The sequence below is a fragment of the Ipomoea nil genome, unplaced genomic scaffold, assembly GCF_001879475.1.
Source record: "Ipomoea nil cultivar Tokyo-kokei standard unplaced genomic scaffold, Asagao_1.1 scaffold1421, whole genome shotgun sequence".
Taxonomy (NCBI): domain Eukaryota; kingdom Viridiplantae; phylum Streptophyta; class Magnoliopsida; order Solanales; family Convolvulaceae; genus Ipomoea; species Ipomoea nil.
The window spans coordinates 1,579,986-1,593,126 of record NW_017617849.1 but is presented as its reverse complement, the minus strand read 5'-3'; the positions used below and the strand labels follow the sequence as shown (position 1 = coordinate 1,593,126).

The 13,141-nt window shown below is 35.6% G+C and overlaps 2 protein-coding genes across 3 annotated transcripts; one reads left to right on the top strand and one right to left on the bottom strand.

The window, feature by feature from the left end:
• Positions 1–3,653: 3,653 nt before the first annotated feature.
• Positions 3,654–5,226, top strand: LOC109188044 (60S ribosomal protein L8). 2 transcript variants are annotated; one of them, XM_019338534.1, is made up of 3 exons: positions 3,654–4,172; positions 4,679–5,027; positions 5,087–5,226. In XM_019338534.1, exons 1-2 carry the CDS (start codon positions 3,733–3,735, stop codon positions 5,019–5,021), a joined length of 783 nt encoding a protein of 260 aa, XP_019194079.1. In that variant the 5' UTR covers positions 3,654–3,732; the 3' UTR covers positions 5,022–5,027; positions 5,087–5,226. The 2 variants fall into 2 exon arrangements, with proteins under 2 accessions (XP_019194079.1, XP_019194078.1); XM_019338533.1 differs by having other exon boundaries at positions 4,679–5,226.
• On the bottom strand, positions 5,098–10,897 carry LOC109188041 (organic cation/carnitine transporter 4-like). Its single transcript, XM_019338530.1, has 2 exons — positions 10,445–10,897; positions 5,098–6,590 (listed from the first exon to the last, which is right to left on the bottom strand). Exons 1-2 carry the CDS (start codon positions 10,854–10,856, stop codon positions 5,428–5,430), a joined length of 1,575 nt encoding a protein of 524 aa, XP_019194075.1. The 5' UTR covers positions 10,857–10,897; the 3' UTR covers positions 5,098–5,427.
• Between the last annotated feature and the right edge of the window lie 2,244 nt (positions 10,898–13,141).

Sequence of the window (13,141 nt, the reverse complement as noted above, 5' to 3'; positions counted from 1 at the left end):
GAGCAACGTGTAGATTGCGAAATAAAATATAATGATTATGTGGTTAGCAGTTAGCACCGATAACAATAAGATAGGGTTGGGAAGGACCAAATGTAGTTGAAATAATTCAATAACAATACACCAAATGAGGAAAAATTGATAACTAGATACCAAAAAAAGCTCTTTAAAAGACGAAAGAATCCAAAATTTACTATATGAACTCATGTCATCTTTTAGCTTCTAATATCTTGCTAGATCGTAAATAGCGAGTTAGCTATTCAATTTAAGTAATATGATAAAAATATATACTCTCGAGATTACAATTATATCGTGACTTCACTTGTTTGGGTTGTTGACAAAAGAGTAAAAGAAACTGAGAAGAAAAGTAAATTGTGAGAAAGTTAGAGAGAGGGGTCTCTTGTTGCGGAAGTAATGGTTTGGATGACAGCAGATCGATGTGATAAGAGAGAAAGAGAGTTTAGTTTGAAAAGAAAGGCATTCCAAAGAGATAGTGATGGTGGCAAACTAAACTAGGAATTCATTGCTTTGACGTAGTTTCAAATGCCTCAAATGCTTACAAGTGAACCACAAGCTGTCTAATCTCCATTCGGCAATATATTATTGTGTTAGGTATGAGAGAATGAAGTTGTAAAGATTAGGATTGTATTGTTTGCTGGAAAAGCATTGGATTTTGTGTTTTTCATTCTTATTGATTTTGTATACCCACAAAGGAAACTATTAATTCTTGATGCATAGTGTAATTTCTTGATGGTGATTTTCATGATTTGCAAATTTTACCATATTTTTCTTTTTCTCTCAAAAGTTGAATCCTTCACCTCAAAACTCCTCATACCTCGGTCCAACAAAACATTTAGAAATATATGATTACCTTGATTTGACAGAACATTTGAAAATATGTAAATCACGGTGACTCAATAACTCAACAGACAGGACTAAATTTGTGTATTCATAAGTTATAATGTAAGCCTAATTTTTGTTCATAATTAATACTCCGTATAAAGTCACAATAATACCCTTAATTACTTACTAATGTGACATATTTATTCTTTGTTCTGAAAAATGTTCACCGAGTATTATTTTGGACAGAAAATTTCACATGTGTTTCTAGCATGAGTTGTAATTGAGGAAAAATTAATAACTTCTGGATATCTCTTTTAATTAATAACGATTCTAATTTACTAAACATCTTTCTTTGAATGCTACTAGCTCTATTACAATGTAGTATATGTTCATATACTTTTCCAACCTACTGAAACACAAAGAGCCAATAACGCCTCCATTGAGGCTCGAACTCACAACCTTCCAAAAGGAAATCCAACCGGGGTACCATTAGACCATATAGTAATATTAGACTTGGGTAACTAATATTATATATTAGTTATAATATGTGCATTACATGATTAAATTAATGCTTAATATAAAAATTAAAAATAAGTAAATAATTAATATAATTTTAAATATGGAAGTTATTTAATATAAAATAAAATTAATTATTTTAATATAATCAAAATGAGTATTTTTAATTTGTGATAAAAATAGTAATAAAGATTAGTATTGCCGTCATAATTATAATCTTTGTCTGGCTTTTGAATCTTTGTCCTATGCCATACTAGAATTATTCTAAGAATACATTGTATTTTCTTTGCTTAAAGTAAACATTATTTGTTGTATCACAAATTTAATTTATACTCCAAAGTTGTTGGACGGTGACCGGTGAACGACCAAGTCTAGCACCTAGTGAGTAGTGACTAGGGGATTGTTGGGCGGAGGCTGGTAAAGGCCAAGTCCAGCACCTAGCATCTCGAAAATGTGTGGCAGTATAAGGAAATAAAGTTGCGTTTTCGCTACTAGCTGTAGCTTTTGGCATAAGTGGTAAGCAATTGATCCTAATAAGTGGTATTTATATACCTTTTGCCAAGCACCTTGTGCTCAGATGGCATGTAGTGATCTCTCTCATGTGGGAGGTCATGAGATCGAGCCTTAGTGGAGGCATTGTTGACTCTTTGTCCTTCATTAGGTTGAGAAAATATGTTTGAACAGATACTATAATGTAATAGAGTCAGTAGCATTCAAAAAAGGTATATCTTTTATCACAACTATGTACCAATACTCATCTTTACTATTTTTTTTTTTTTTTGAACAAAACAAATAGATCTTCATTAATGGGATAATAAACCAGCAATACAATCAGGTGGGATGACACCCTACGACGTAGAGACAGACGAAAAACCAGTTGCCCGGGCCAGCCTATGAGCCACATGATTCGCTGATCTCCTGACATGACGGACTTTAACGTCCCCTATGTCCCTAGCAATCGTACGACATTGCTCTACAATCAATCCTATGTAGGAGTAATCTACCATATGGGAATTAAAAGCAGTGCAAAAAGATAAACAATCAGATTCAATAATAACATTATTTTGGTGCAATCCGGACAGCCATTTGAGAGCTTCATAAACCGCAAGAGCCTCAGCCAGGAGTGGGTCTTGAGTATTACTGGTACGGCCATTTCTCGTAGCAACAAAACCACCAGCATGGTCACGTAAAACAGCGCCGAAGCCTGCTCCATCCAGGAAGATGGCCGCATCTACATTGGAAAAATATTCGTTTAATTATATTAAAAATAATCATTTTTAATTTAAAATACACATATAATAAGTCAAATTTTTAATAGGAGTGTATATTACAATGATAAAAAATTAAGGACTAAATTGTTAGTAAAGAATAATTGAAAGACTAAAATTACATTTTTCCAAATGATTATTACGGAGGCACAATGTGGTCCGGTCGGTTCACTCCGAGAGGCACAGAAGCTGGCCCAGAGGGAATTGTCACTTGTAGGAATTGAACCCAGGTTATCTCAAAATTCTTTCCCACAAAGAGGACTTATTTGCCACTTGAGCTATCCTCTTGGTTGAAAAAAAATTCCAAGCTTAACATAGCATCAAACATCAATGTAGCCCATAAATGAGATCCAATAAAGATCCAGCAATTTATATCTTACACCACGGTGCGCGTTGCATTGTGCGCCCAGATGCAAAACGACGTCGTTTCAATTTTTTTTTCTTTTTTTGAAACTTTCTGCCCCAGTGTTTGGCAGTTAATTTTTCTTTTAAAAAAAATCCATGTTCAAAAATGTACATAATGTTATACATGAATGTACATAATTGTATACATGAATGTACATAATTGTATAACAAAATATACATACTGTTTTTTAAAAGATAATGCACATAATCTAACATAATACATAATAAACATAAACTTTTAACATAATACACATCAACTCTTAACATAATACACAAAAAATTTCTGATTCGGATGTACATAATTGTATAAAAAGAATGTACATAATTGTATAAAAAATGTACATAATTGTATGAACAAATATACATAATTGTATGAACAAATATACATAATCACAGCAACTTCCTACTGCGCCTCCAAAAGCGACGTAATTTTGGGAGGCGCGCGGCACACAATGCTACGCGCCCCGTGGTGTAGGGTATAACGATTGATTCTTAATGATCTGGACATAGTGAAGCCCAAGTCTTTTTTGTAAGATCATTAAAAAAGAATTAGCCCAAAACATGCTAAGCCCACTAGACTAGCCCAATAAAACGCTGATCTCCTCTTACTTGAACCCTCAATCTCGGAAACCCTAGCTGTTTCTCATAGCATTTCTCTCCCTCTCAACTCTCTGCCCTCAGTCGCAGCAGCCACTTCTCCGAGATGGGACGAGTCATCAGAGCTCAACGTAAGGGTGCCGGATCGGTTTTCAAGTCCCACACCCACCACCGCAAGGGCCCGGCCCGCTTCCGCTCCCTCGACTTCGGCGAGCGCAATGGCTACCTCAAGGGTGTGGTGTCTGAGGTCATCCACGACCCTGGTCGCGGCGCCCCGCTCGCTCGCGTCACTTTCCGTCACCCCTTCCGCTACCAGCACCAGAAGGAGCTTTTCATCGCCGCCGAAGGCATGTACACCGGCCAGTTCGTCTACTGTGGTAAGAAGGCCGCCCTCATCGTCGGCAACGTGCTGCCTCTCAGATCCATCCCTGAAGGTGCCGTCGTTTGCAATGTCGAGCACAAGGTCGGCGACCGCGGTGTCTTTGCCAGGTGCTCCGGCGATTACGCTATTGTTATCAGTCACAACCCCGACAACGGAACTACCAGGTACTCAATTACTCATATCTATTGGCTCCGTATTTTCGTTTTATATTGAATGTTTGTTCCGAATTTTATCCTTTAATTGTATTATTATTCATAGAATCTCATGTTCTGCTATTTCGAATTTTTGAAAATATTTGCGATGTTTGTCCGTTGTAATCGAAGTGGTGCACTTTTTAGGGTTTTATATTGAATGTTTGTTCCGAATTTTATCCTTTAATTGTATTATTCATAGAATCTCATGTTCTGCTATTTCGAATTTTTGAAAATATTTGCGATTTTAGTCCGTTGTTATCGAAGTTGTGCTCTTTTTAGGGTTTTAAACTCGATAATAGAACAGTTACGTTTTAAGCAGGTTGTTAACATACTTATTTGGACCAGAATTGTTATGCACTTTCAATTAAAGAAAGAAAATGATAATATTTGTGCTTGGATTTCCGTCATAGAAGACTAGTTATATATCTGTGTTGAACATTCCCTAACCCTCGCCATATGATTGCGTTGTTTGACAGGATTAAGCTGCCATCAGGATCGAAGAAGATTGTTCCCAGTGGGTGCAGGGCCATGATTGGTCAGGTTGCTGGAGGTGGAAGAACAGAGAAACCACTCCTCAAAGCTGGAAATGCTTATCACAAGTTCCGTGTTAAGAGGAACTGCTGGCCTAAGGTCCGTGGTGTTGCCATGAATCCCGTGGAGCATCCTCACGGTGGTGGTAACCACCAGCACATTGGTCACGCCAGCACTGTCCGTCGTGATGCTCCACCAGGGCAAAAGGTTGGGCTCATTGCTGCAAGGAGGACTGGTCGTCTCCGTGGTCAAGCTGCAGCCACTGCTGCCAAGTCCGATAAGGCATAAGCTAAGGGTTCTTAAGTTAGCTCTTGATTATGCTGCAGAATTTGAACTTATTATCAACTTTTTACATCTTCCTGTACTTCCAGACTTTTGTTATGCAGTGGTTTATACTAAATTTTGTTGGGATTTTAATTAAGCAGTAGTGAGTTTTGTTCAGTGGTTCATATTTGGACAACTATGGTATTACTAGTGATGTTTTCTTGATTCATTTCTTGCCCAGTTGTTGCTTGATTTGATTGTTTAGATGCCTCATCTACACATTAATATAGCCATCAGTCCTTGCATAAAACTCAATTTGATTTTTGGCATAAAACATTGTCTTGGCCCAGTTTCTTGGGCATTATTATTACATCTTACATATGATAAGATTGATAGAAAGAAGCTATTACTTGATGAAACTTGCAGCACTTCATGCATCTTCTTTTGATTCTCCATCCTCCATTCCTTCCATTGTATCGTACAATGGCTTGTTCATAGTCTCAGGCAGGAAAAACCCTAGCAATCCACCGCAAATTCCAAAAGCCCCGAACACGGCGAATGGAATTCCACCTCCCAAAACTACTATAAGAGGTGAGAGGATAGCCCCCAGCTGCGCCGCCTGAGTTGTGGATCCCAGTGCTGCATTTCTCACCGTCGTGGGGAAAAGCTCCACCGTGTAGATGAACAACAGATTGTAAGCTCCGGCCATCCCGAATATCCCTAGAACGCCGCAGATCATTCGGATAATCTTCCACGTCCCGTAGCCCTTCATCAAGCTCCCGGCCAGGCAGAAAATCCCACTGAACCAGTGCGTGCCTATCGTCAATGGCTTCCTCCCTAGCTTGTCTAGCCAAATTGCCGTCAAGAAATATGCCGGCATTTCGGCTATGGCGTTGAGTGCAACGTTCATGTAAAGGTTCGTCCCGAGGTTAACGGCATTTAGACTGAGCCCATAGTAGACAGTGGCCATGGTGAAGTTAATGGTCACTGCTAGGAACAAACGGATGCGAGTGAGAGGGCAGCGCAATACATCTATTAGCGAACTCGTGACCTGTTTTGATTCCGGAGATGCCTTATCATTGGAGTAATCCCCGTTAACTTCACTGTCAAGGGCAATGACAACATTCTCCGGGAGGTGTTTTCCGTTGGATTTGGCAATGCTGTGCATGATTTTCATGGCGTCTTGGACTTTCCCTCTAATGAGGCACCAACGAGGGGATTCGTGGATGAAGGGCAGGACGAGAAACACAAAGAGAAGGGAGGGAATAGAAGAAGCAATGTAGAGAGCCCTCCATGTCTGGAAAAGGTAGGCTATACCGGCGAGAACAGCAATCCCGGAAGAGAAGAAGTAGAATGTGGACATGCCGACAATGCCTCGCTTGATTGGGCCAACGGGCTCGGTGGCGAGGACGAATGCACATAGGCCAGTGCCGCCGGTGCTGAACCCAGAGAGGAGACGAAAGAGGACATAGACGTAATAGTTTGGGGAGAAAGCTGTGAGGCAGCCAAATATGGCGTTCATTATACAAACAATGGTTAAAGTGCCCTTTCTTCCCATTCTTGAGTCCGAAAGATGTCCAAATACTCCGGCACCTGAAAAAATGGTTGTTAAGAGTAGGACATCTTGTTAAGCATATATATAATATATAAATATAAATGTGCAATTCAACTATCCATCAATTTGGTATCAGAGTCAATATATAAACACAGATGTGCAATTCAACTATTAGCTTTGATGAGCATTATAATATATGGACCGGTGCATATATCTCACTATGAATGAAATAAATAGTAACCGCCATCTTTTGCTAGCTCAAATCTATAATCCTGTCACAAGGCGGGATTTCCTAATACACACTCTCAAATAGTGATTACATATTTTTCTTGTCACTCAAAAAAATTATAATTATTCAGTTACATGAATGAATAGTCAATGCAGTAGCTTACTCATACACAACCTACTAATGGGCAAATTAAGTGACTATTCAAGCATTCAACTTAAAACTAAAATCAAGTCTTCATCCTACCTACCATATACTAATACAGTAAGATCCGTGACATTTTATAGAATATATATACAAGAATACAAGATTAACTATTTCATTATGAGAGAAAAACATAAGTGAAAATTGGGAAGGGATTTTCCAAATAAACAAATAAAGAATTACGGGAAGTTGTATATTTTTAGCGCATATAGTTGATTTTGTCCTATTTAATTACTTTTTTGCACTTCGAATCCTCAATATTTTAATTAAGTGGTAAATGTGATCTTTTATTTGTGAGAACCATATCATTTTGTCCTTGATTAATGAGGATAAAGTTGAATATATTGTAATTATTGAAAGACCAAAATGAAAATTGGGGATTACATTTATTGTTTAGCTTAAACATAAAAGGACTAAGGCCCATTTGGAGGACTTTGTGGTACACTTAAAGCCCAAAAAAAGATGTGTGTGCGTGTTTTTTTTTTTTTTTTTTTTTTTTTTTTTTTTTTTTAAATTTTTAAATTTTTTAATATTACGTTTGGAGCATTTCAATGCCCAAACATGAAGTCATGATAACCGCAAATCATTTTTCCATTGGACCCTTTTGGGTTCAATGAAAACGCTTGGGGGCCATTGGAATTAAATTCACTAAACCGCAAATTAATATGAGGCTCAGCTCTTCCATATATACACTGTTGGAAATTATGAAATTTCCGACCACCTGAAAATTATCTTAAATCAAGTTAAAAGCTTTGCTCCGATCATATTTGGTATTCGGAAAAATCTTTGTTGCTATTCCCGAACACTTTTTACTTTCAACTTGATTTAAGATCACTTTCAGGTGGTCGGAAATTTCATAATATCCAAAAGTAATAGGGGAGTCTTAAGCTCTTCCATATGTGCGATAACACTGTCCATATTTCTTTAGTTTTTAATTTAGTTTTTATTTTAATTTTTAATTTAAATAAATAAATAAATAAATAAATAAATAAATATATATATATATATATATATATATATATATATATATACCAAGACTATGTGGTCTAATGGTACCCGGGTTGAACTTTCATTTGGAAGGTTGTGAGTTCGAGCCTTGTGTGTTTCAGTAGGTTGAGAAGTATATGAACAAATACTACATTCTTATAGAGTCAGAAAGCTGTATAGTTTATACAAATGTTTATTAATCTAATTTTATTGTCATCATTGTTATTTTAAATAAATGCATTTAATTTTTTTTTTGAACACTATAAAATTGTTTCAATTTGACAACCACCAATCCAATTTTAATTAATCTAATTTTATTGCCATCATTGTTATTTTAAATAAATGCATTTAATTTTTTTTTTTTGAACACTATAAAATTGTTTCAATTTGACAACCCCCAATCCAATTTTACTTTCACCCCTCTAACTAATCTAAACTCACAACTCTATCAAAAGGAGCATGGCTAAATATGCAAATATAATTATGATAATAATTAAGAGGCAAAAAATACAATTTATTAAATATAATAATAATAATAATAATAATAATTATTATTATTATTATTATTATTATTATTATTATTATTATTATTATTATTGTATTAAAAAATGGGAACGAGGTGGGGCGGGATGGGAGGGGATATCGCCGTCCCCTTCCTCAACAAGAAAAAAATATTTCCCATCCTCACTCCTGCTTCTTGAATTTTTTTCTCGTTCCCATTTCCATCGAAACGAGAATCAAAGATCTCGTTAGGTTAGAAAAAAATTATCATCCCTAAATATCACTACAAGAACTCATTACAAAGAATAGAATTACATCAGTGAGATTAGATTTACTATTCTCAACCAATGCGGCAAAAATAGAAAAAAACAATGGTGAACAATCTACAAATGGTTTTAAATTCCATATTCAGAATATGTTCCTAAACAACATTATCAGTACTTGTCATGTTCTATCTTCACCATTATTTGACCATTTGTCCTTTGCAGAAAACACGCTTGATTGTTTTATATTTTTTATGTATAACCGCCTGCTGCCTTCTATTATTGCACCATTTTAATAATTTTTGTTTGTTTTCAATTTAAAAAGAAAAACAAAAAAATCTTAAAAGATAGAAGTTGATTCTGTTATTTATGACAAGCTCTATTAATGTAGTTTTTGTTAATAGCTACTTTCTCAAATTACTGAAGTCAATATCGCCCTCGGCTCAAACTCATTCTTCCAAAAGACTGAACCCCGACTCTAAGAGCCCCCCACACCCCAGCCCCGACAGAGCATTTGGGAGGATGTAAATCATGGTGACTCAACTGAACATTAATCACAGAGGCTAGACCGGTGCTCACTGCGCACAAGGAGCCCCCCCTCACTTTGAGAGGTTGCTCCCACACTGCCGCTGGTAAGACTCGACCCCTGGTCATTCTTCCAAAGTTTCACCTCTATGACCAGTTGAGTTACCCATGCGGGCACCCCGACTCAAACTCATGATCTCCCATTTAAAAGAGTCACATTTTATCACTAAACTACAATGTCATTGGCAATTATTATACTTTTCAGTACTAAAAAAAATAGAATACCTTTTAATTATTTATTATGATAAATATATTCTTGATAGGCATGCATCTCGTGTTATGCAACATTAAAATATTACATGAAATTATATATAATTAGTAAAAGAGCAGCATCCACGAGATATCAGAATAACTCCAAGCACATGTCTGCATCATTGCAGGCCGGAGATGAGGTAGAACAATGATATGATATGCTTATTTCCAAGAACCAACAAAAACCTACCTACTCAAACACATACATAAATATAAATAATAAGAGAAATCTGCAACATTAGTCCACTGTACGAACTTGTGACCCTAACTGACAATTAAAAAAACATATATGAAGAGGTAAATCAACCTAAGTTGTTTATAATTGACCGATTCAAACCAAAAATACTAATAGGCGGGCCGTTCTCATTTAGAGTCAAACTTATAACATTGTAGTTTTTCATTTCTTGAATTGTAATGAATATTTTTAGTTAATACGGAGTATAATATATTTGTGAGAATTTCACATATATAGCTAAAGAAATTAAATTTGGGAAAATGAAATTATCATGAATGTGATAAAAATGAACTAGAAACTAAATCTAATTTGAGAATCTCTCATCTCCTAATTAAGAAGGCTTAACATTCCTTTAAGCTAAGCCGAACAAGAACATATATAACATCCCAATAATGTTGGCAATTCAAAAATTATGTGATATAGCCTGAACTAAATAATAATCCTTAAATGATTTAGAACTTATTATCATTATTGTTGTTGTTGTTATTGTTGAACATATATAATATATAAACATCAACTATCAGTTTAAAATTTTAGTTGAGATGGAACACATGTTTCAATTAGAGTGTTAAAAAGAAAAACCGTAAGGAAAGAACTTATTATGTTGTTGTTGAACATATATAATATAACGTAACATACCGATCATGCAGCCGGCGAAGAACAACGCTTGGACCAACCCAACCCGGTATTTCTGACCGCAAATCAATCCAAACTCGGCCATGGTAGAGCTTTCCGGCCCGCCTTTCCACTCCCACGAGCCGGGTTCGAGCTTGCAGACGTCGGAACCCGCCGAAGAGCAACCGGAGACGGCGGCGGAAGTAGTGCAGCGGCATCCGGGATCACGATCGGCAAAGATCATGAGCATGGTGTGTATGCCTTCCAGAGCCCAAGCCAAACTGGTTAAGATGAAGTGTTTGAACTGCCACCACCCGAACTCGCCGCAGTGTTTTTGCAAAATGTCGTCGATGGTTAGCCTCTCCAATTTGGCTCCGCCGTCCACCGCCGCCGCTGGGATAAACGGTGCCTGGAGGTCCATGTCGTCTTTAGACATTTTCCTTTTTGCTCGATGAGATGGCCGGAGAGTCTGATGAGTTCTTTCACTTCTTTGGAGGTTCGGCCTAGACTGATTAGACTCTAGAGTGTTAAATACAGCAATAAGTCTACTTCATTTTTTTATCAAATTAAATTGTGACCAGTGGTACATAATGTTACCAAATAGTAATAGGAAAATAATATTTCTTATCTAGAAAAAATAACAACCACGAAACGAAAGGATTTATAGGTTAGGTGTTTAGCTTGAGTCGTGTGATACCTACATTATCCTTAAAACATTATTTGTTACCTTCCTTTGGTGCTAGAAGCGTTGTAGGTCTAGGTTTCTCAAGATAAACCAAGCTACGGTCTCAAACCCGACAAACTAGAACAAGGCTATGATCACAGGAAAAAAAAAAGTAGTAGGAAATCACCTGTGCCCGAATAGTAGCAGCCACTACCACAACCGAGCCGAGCCATCTACAAAAAATTAGCATAACTTTTCAAAGTTATTTTGGGATTTGATTTGCATCTCTTGCGCGCGAAAGAGCCTCTATGCTATACAATTTAATAAATCTTAGTGGTGTGAATTCACTTCTTAAACTAATGTGAGACAAAAGTTTCTTTAAAGCCTTTTCACCTTTATTTTTCAACTCAAATAAGTCTACTTTGAGAATTAATTTATCATTCACCCATTATCCGTTTTGAGTGTACAATATATCAATATATTCGTCTCACTACGAAGAACCCAAATCCACTTTGACCCGACTCAAATCAGAAATAGACCCCAATAATATTTGTACCACAAAATAACTACTTAAAATGTCATTTTATGCTATTTTTTCAACACAAAACCATATTTAATAAAGTATGTTGCTTCATGTAGTATGTTGTGTTTCCTTTCTTCTATATTAAATGAATGCTTTAATTTCCCATGACACTAATATTTGTTATTTGTTTGGTTGCTTTTCTAAATTTTGTGATATGACGTATTAAAAAAATAGTGATATTTGTTATTTGTTTGGTTGCTTTTCTAAATTTTGTGATATGATGTATTAAAAAAATAGTGATATTTGTTATTTTTTTTGAATGCTACTAGCTCTATTACAATTGTAGTATCTGTTCATATACTTTCTCAACCTACTGAAACACAAAAAGCCAATAATGCCTCCACTGAGGCTCGAACTTACAACCTTCCAAATGGAAGTCCAACCCGGATACCATTAGACCACATAGTCCTAGTGATATTTGTTATTTGTTTGGTTGCTTTTTTAAATTTTGTGATATGATGTATTAAAAAAATAGTGATATTTGTTATTGTCTCTTTACTCAAATTAATTAACACTACTACAAAAAAGAGCTACGAAAGCGGTTATTTTTACACATACACGGTGGTTCTTGAAGTGCCGTGTAAGTGACTGTAGTTGTAAATAAATACTTTTTACGGCAATTTTTTGAACCGTCGTCTATGTTACCTATATACTGTTGGAAATTTATATAGTAATGGAGATTAATGTTTCAGATGAACTACCATGAAAGCTTAAATAATATTTGGAGTTGTGGAGTTGTAAATATTATTTTAGTTTGGTAGAAAGTTAATTAAAATACTGTGAGAAATTTATATAGCTATATGCTTGTGATATATAGCTATATGCTTGAGATATATAGCTAATATGCTTGAGAGTTATAGCTAATATGCTTGAGAGTATTAATATGCTTGTGAGTATATAGCTATATGCTTGTGATATATAGCTAATATGCTTGAGAGTTATAGCTAATATGCTTGAGAGTATTAATGCATGTTTGGATATTTTCATGCGTAAGGTTTTGGGGCATTTTGAAGCTATATGCTTCAAAACTACATTTAACGTGCTTGGAATATGCTCTTCTATTTATGCATTTTGAAGCTATATGCTTCAAAGTTACACTTAACATGCTTGGTATATGTAGCTGTATACTTGAGATTATTGAACTACATATATGGATATTATTTATATTTATTCTTTGCTTGTTTTCATGCGTAAGGAATATATAAATATATATATGTATATAATTTTGCATACAGTTACTGACTCAAAATAATTTAATTATTTTTCCAGTGACAGATATATTATTCAAGATATATCTTGTGAAAGTTGAAGTTTTAAACTTCTGTAACTTCCATGTAACCTCTCCTAACAATCAAAATATTTTATATAAATATGTTGGAAAGAAATCTGAAAGAGACAAAGAAAAAAGTTAACTGATGCATTATTTTACAAGCAATTATTTTGCAGGAAACCAAGATACTTCACAGACAGGGCC

Excerpts from the sequence above, each read along its gene's own strand:
- LOC109188041 (XM_019338530.1), bottom strand. The coding sequence starts at position 10,856 with ATGTCTAAAGACGACATGGACCTCCAGGCACCGTTTATCCCAGCGGCG. Across the intron at positions 6,591-10,444 it reads CTTCGCCGGCTGCATGATCG|GTGCCGGAGTATTTGGACAT; the intron begins GTATGTTACGTT and ends CCATTTTTTCAG.
- LOC109188044 (XM_019338534.1), top strand. The coding sequence starts at position 3,733 with ATGGGACGAGTCATCAGAGCTCAACGTAAGGGTGCCGGATCGGTTTTC. Across the intron at positions 4,173-4,678 it reads CCCGACAACGGAACTACCAG|GATTAAGCTGCCATCAGGAT; the intron begins GTACTCAATTAC and ends GTTGTTTGACAG.